Genomic DNA, 6,087 nt, shown 5'->3' on the forward strand with positions numbered 1-6,087 from the left:
GTACACATACAGGAGATTAGGAGACTGCAGCATGTACATGTACATGTACAGGACATCGGAAGACTGCAACATGTATACGTACAGGAGATCATGAGACAGCAGCATGTACACATACAGAGACAGTTGCAAGTACACACTCAGGAGACAGCAGCGTGTACAAGCACAGGAGACAGCAACATGTACACGTACAGGAGATCACATGACAGCAGCATGTACACATACCAGAGATTAGGAGACTGCAACGTGTACAGGAGATCAGGAGACCGCAACGTGTACATGTAAGGAGATCAGGAGACTGCAGCATGTACACGTACAGGAGATAGCATCCTGTACAGGAGATCAGAAGACAGCAGCATGTACATTTACAGGAGATCAGGAGACAGCAACATGTACAGGAGATGAGGAGACAGCAGCATGTACATTTACAGGAGATCAGGAGACAGCAGCATGTACATTTATAGGAGATCAGGAGACAGCAACATGTACAGGAGATGAGGAGACAGCAGCATGTACATTTACAGGAGATCAGGAGACAGCAGCATGTACATTTATAGGAGATCAGGAGACAGCAACATGTACAGGAGATGAGGAGACAGCAGCATGTACATTTACAGGAGATCAGGAGACAGCAGCATGTACATTTATAGGAGATCAGGAGACAGCAACATGTACAGGAGATGAGGAGACAGCAGCATGTACATTTACAGGAGATCAGGAGACAGCAGCATGTACATGTACAGGAGGAGACTGCAGTGTTATGTGCTGTAGCCCACACCTAACCTCATGGCTCGGGTGCTCAGCCAGCCCTTGGGGAGTATTTGTAAAACCTCGATTTCAGCAGATCACAGTATAAACCAAAAATGTTTACTGCATCTCTTTCAATGTATAACCAATGCTTCGTTTGCCAAAGTAGTAACCAACTGTTGTGATCCTAGTTTTGTATAAGTTGTGTGAAACAGGAAATGCATATGTCTAGAAAGACTGTTAATTGTACATTTCCATAGAGGGGATTGCACAGAGTGTATCGCTGATACCTCTCTGTACTGATGGGAGTGTAGGTGCTGAAGATAAGTCCTCAGGGAACCCAATCAGAGCAGTGTGTTGTCTTCCACTAGGAGAGGCAAGAGGCCTAGAGCAGTCCAGCCAGCACATGGGGCCCCTGTTTCTGCAGACCTCGCTCACTAACATGCGCTGTGCCACCTCTGTGCAGCAAAGTAAGTTACCCTACCCCAAAATAACACCTGCTTCTCCCTTCCACCCTCTCCCAGGTCTTAGAATATTCCCTTTCCCAGTCTGTCTGCAGAATTCACTTTCCCATCTGGACAAAGATTAATTTTTGATATCTTGATTCTGATTGGTCCACTGATTATTCAATATGGCTTTCATTCTGGTCCCCCACCAGTGGAGAGCTTCACGTAATGTTTTCTGGGTTTTACAATTTGTTTTTTTTTTCTCATTTGTGCAAAGAAATTACTGTATTTCATATTTTATTCCCTGAGAGAGTTTGAAAGAGAATATTAGTTCACTAATTTATCAATGGTGTAATAAAGAATGATGTGCCTCTCCTAAAGGGGGTTTCCGGTTACTTCAGAATAGCTTTATGTGTGGGCAATAGGTCTTCTTAATGTAGACGTTTTGAGGTATTAGCTGTTGGCGCTTATGTGGGACAGTTGAAATGCTTATTGCGTTTGTAGAGTCCTGGATGTGTTTTTTCTAAACTTTGTCTCCCTCTTCCCGCGTCCAGATGTGAAAAGCCACGGCGGTGAGATAAGTGGAACGTCTCCACGATGAGACAAGATGGAAGAAACATGAAGGATCGAGAAAACAGCACAGCACTTTGGTTCCCATGCATTCCGAGTCTTAGGAGAGGCAGAATAGCTGTATAATCCTCTTCAGAAATACCATTTCTCCTAATCTTTATGCTGCTACACATTGAGAGCCAGAACAGCGGGGTCATACTTTTTTTTTTTTTTTTTTTTTCCGGATTCTCATAAATATATTATTATTATAAGTAAATATAGATATATAAATATATATATATTTCTGTATATATATATTGGATTTTTCTTAACGAAACGGTAATTGACTGGACTGCGGTGGAAAATTAGACCCACCTGGTTTTTGTTTTTTTAACTGTTCTTCATGAGGTATAGCTGCTCCGCTGACACTAATAATATTAATTGTTATGGACCGTAATCTATTGTTGCTATATCTCTGCTAAAGCATACTTACACTACAAAGGCAAGTTCAGATCAAAGGTCAAAGAATAACCCTGCTGACTTTCTGGAATCCTGCTCAATCCGATCCTTCACCACCATTGCCATCAGCCCTCCCCGGAGGCAATGGAGTCTAAGCGGTGGGAAATGTTCTTCGCATAGCTTCACTCTTCATGCACGGCACCCGCCCCCGAGGAACTGTTTCAGTGTTGCCATGCCGACCTGTATGTTTGGCCCCGAGGAACTTCTTCAGTATGGTTTTGGGGCATGTGATCTACTGCAGTCAACAATGGAAAAAAAAAAGGCTTTGCGACTTTCTTCCGATGGATGCTTTTTGTTTTATTGTCAGCCAAAAAAAATATTCAGTCATGTGACCTGTCAGCTACATTAGTCAGGCATGAGCTGAGCCAGTGCCAGAAAGATCTCTGCAGACTTCACACTGCGGAGGCTTACTGATAAGTCCAAGAACTCACAGAACTCAGAGAAGCAAGGACAGAGTCTGGACCAAACTCACCGAGGTCACGAGAAAGGAACAGTTGCGGACGATGCTTAGAACCCATTGGGACTGGTTTTCTCCAAGGGAGCAATCGGCATGTAAAGTGAACACTTGTACATTGAGTTATATACTCACCCCAGCGAGGGAGACTCACTCATAATGAGTGGAATCGTTTATAATAACCGTAAGACTCACTCAATGAGTGAGGATTGCTGTTTATTGATTGAGAATTGTTATTGTTGAGTGAGACTGCCTTCCAGTGGGTGAACTGTGCCCCCCACCACCCCCCTCCCCCCATACCCTTATCACAGGACTGGCTCAGCCTCTCTGAAATGTGAAGCAAGCTGGTCCAGGCACGTAATACGGCAGTGCATAATCTGCGTCAGCCTGTGGCGTCACTGGAGTCTTTTAGAAATGTATTCACTGTAATCTTGTCTGTGTCGCTCATGTATACAGAAACACACACAAACGCGTGTGCTAAGGTGCCTTGCAGCCGCACACTCGGAGGCCTGACACATACTCTGCTGAAAGTGCCAATGAAAGAGTCTCCTCCTGATTCTAATAACACACATATAAGGGTTAAACTCCCTCTCCCCTGTATGGCGGGGCCTAGGCTCCTTTTGCTGCTAGACTGGGCAACATATATCTGTCTGAGGTGACGAGTCTGTGTGAATGTATACGTGCAATGATCAGTGTTAACCCTTTCAAGGCAGGAAAGCCTTCAAGCGATCATATTGCATGCTTGCTGATCGCTAAGCCATTCATTAAGTGTGAACGCCTTTGCAAGAAATTTGATTCTGTACAGAGTCTAATATTACCCCCATATAACTGCAGTCCCCCCCTCCTCCAGACACACACGGCTTCTCACTTACCCCTCTCTGTTGTGCCAAATACAGTGACCATAATAATAATCCTGTGCGACAAGTGCCTTTCCCAGAAAGTAAAGCACATTATACAGGCCCCAGGCATCCCTGCAGTTCATTGGTCAGTACTCAACCCCACCCCCAGCAAAGTGGCCAATCATAACACTAAGTCATCCTCCGCCTGTCCGAACCTGTGGTGTGTGTATGTGTATACATGAGTCCCGACGCAGTTCACACTACATTATACACCTATTTAATATCCTGTTTGTCGATAAATTAATGAAATTTTTTTTGAGGGTACAGTATTTTTTTGTTATATATTTAAATAATTTATGAAAAATACAAGAATTTCTCCAAATGTTTTTACCCGTTTTCTGTGGTGGTCTATTGATTTCTCGGCCAACGCACCCACTGCATGTACTGCCGGGTGGGGGGGAGGACCGGGGCAAGGTGTTTGGTGCACACACAATGAGGAACATAAGTATTTGAACACCCTCCAACTTAGCAAGTTCTCCCACTTAGAAATTATAGAGGGGGTCTGAAATTCACATTGTATATGCATTTCGACTGTGAGAGACAGAATTTAAAAAAAAATTTCAGGAAATCGCATTGTATGATTTTTAAAGAATGTATTTAGGTTGCACTGCTGCACATACGTATTTGAACACCTGAGAAAATCAGTGTTATTAGAGGTCAAACTTTTCCTGTAGTTCTTGGTCAGGTTTGCTCACACGGCAATAGGGATTTTGGCCCACTCCTCCACACAGATCTCCTCTAGATCTTTCAAGTTTCGGGGCTGTTGCTGAGCAACATGGAGTTTCAGTTCCCTCCAAAGATTTTCTATTGGATTTAGGTCTGGAGACTGGATAGGCCACTTCAGAATCTTGATATACTTCTTACGGATTCACTCCTTGGTTATCCTGGCTGTGTGCTTCGGGTCATTGTCATGTTAGAAGACCCAGCCACGACCCATCTTCAATGCTTTGACTGAAAACTTACACAATCGCAGGGTGCTTAAATTATTTATGTTCTTCACTGTAGCTAAAAGACCACAGCCCTGATTTAGTAAACTTCTCTCCTGGAATTTATCAATGGAGGCTTTTCCTCACCACATCAGCACAATACTTTGTCAGTTCCCAGCAAGCAAAGAAGAAGGGCATGAACAGAATTGCTATTTTACTTCTCAATTACTTTATAGAATCATTTTTTACTTTTTAGCTGCTGACAGTGTATTTTATAGATAAAGTGAGAAAACATCTCAGGAAAGAAATATCAGGAGAAATGTTTACTGAACCAAGGACCACTTCTCTCTTCCATCCTTTGTTCTGCAAACCGTATGTCTCCTGCATCTGTCTGTTCACTGGCCTCTAACACAGGCCCTATTTCCACTGGGTGCTGCCTCCGTTTAAGAATCAGATGTGGCACCCATGCTGCTGCAAAGTCACAACCAAATCATTTTAGCTGGTCCATGCAATGCTATAGGGATTCTGAAAACTAGCATACTGTCCAGAATCATTGCATTGCGTGTGATTCGGATGGCAAGCCATTGTCTGAATAGCAGAGTTTCCCTGTCCGGTTCACATGCAGGGAAACGCTGTGTATTTAGATATAGTGGAAAAGGCCCTAAGGATTCCAGGGGTCAAAGGGGCACGTTACTTTCCTGCAAGTAAAATACTATTCCCAACAGGTCTTTTCTAAACATTACAAAGGATTTTTATAAATTATTATTATGTATTTATAAAGCACTGACCTCTTCTGCAGCACTTTGCTAAGTACATAGTTATGTCACTGACTGTCCTCAGAGGAGTTCACAGTCTAATCCCTACCATAATGTCCTACATATTATCATGTATTTATAAAGCACTGACATATTCTGTGGCACTTTACAGAACACGTAGTCATGTCACTGACTGTCCTCCAAGCAGCTCACAATCTAATCCTTACCGTAGTTCTAGTCTAATGTCCGACCATTTATTATTATGTATTTATATAGCACTGACCTCTTCTGCAGTACTTAACAGAATGCATACTCATGTCACTGACTGTCCTCCGAGGAGCTCACAATCTAATCCCTACTTTAGACTTCTGGTGCATACACATGCACTATTTCTGTTGAACAGGGATTGGGACTCGATCTCGGGGCCACAGTGCAACGCAGAATTTTGTACAGATGTGTTGCTAGCCTGTAGGCTAGCATTATGTTCTGTTGGTATGGAGGGGGGTGGAGCTATGACTTTAAAGCACACAACGAAGTAGGGGGAAATAATGGACTCGGCTGGTGTTCGGACAAGATGATCTGGCAGTCTGGATCTCTCGGTACATCTCATCACAGGTGGCCCAGAACAGCTGCTTTGGTCAGGATTCATCTAGCATGTGTACAAGGCTTAAGGGACAACTGAAGAGAGATGGATATGGTACTGGCAATCTTGCTGATCCTCTGCCTCTATAGATCAGGTGTTTCTGACATTATTGTCTGAACTGACAGGATTAGTTACGTGCTTGTTTCTGGTGT

General features: G+C 43.4%; 1 protein-coding gene across 7 annotated transcripts in view; it reads left to right on the forward strand.

The window, feature by feature from the left end:
• Window positions 1-3,937, forward strand: part of VEGFA (vascular endothelial growth factor A) — a 58,371-nt gene extending 54,434 nt beyond the window's left edge. For all 7 annotated transcript variants that reach the window (XM_068232623.1, XM_068232625.1, XM_068232620.1 and 4 more), the window contains one exon: window positions 1,745-3,937. In XM_068232623.1, coding sequence (XP_068088724.1) covers window positions 1,745-1,766 — 22 coding nt within the window. In that variant the 3' untranslated portion in view covers window positions 1,767-3,937. The remainder of the gene's footprint in view (window positions 1-1,744) is intronic.
• Window positions 3,938-6,087: the final 2,150 nt, after the last annotated feature.

Source organism: Hyperolius riggenbachi, chromosome 4 (genome assembly GCF_040937935.1).
Source record: "Hyperolius riggenbachi isolate aHypRig1 chromosome 4, aHypRig1.pri, whole genome shotgun sequence".
NCBI lineage: Eukaryota > Metazoa > Chordata > Amphibia > Anura > Hyperoliidae > Hyperolius > Hyperolius riggenbachi.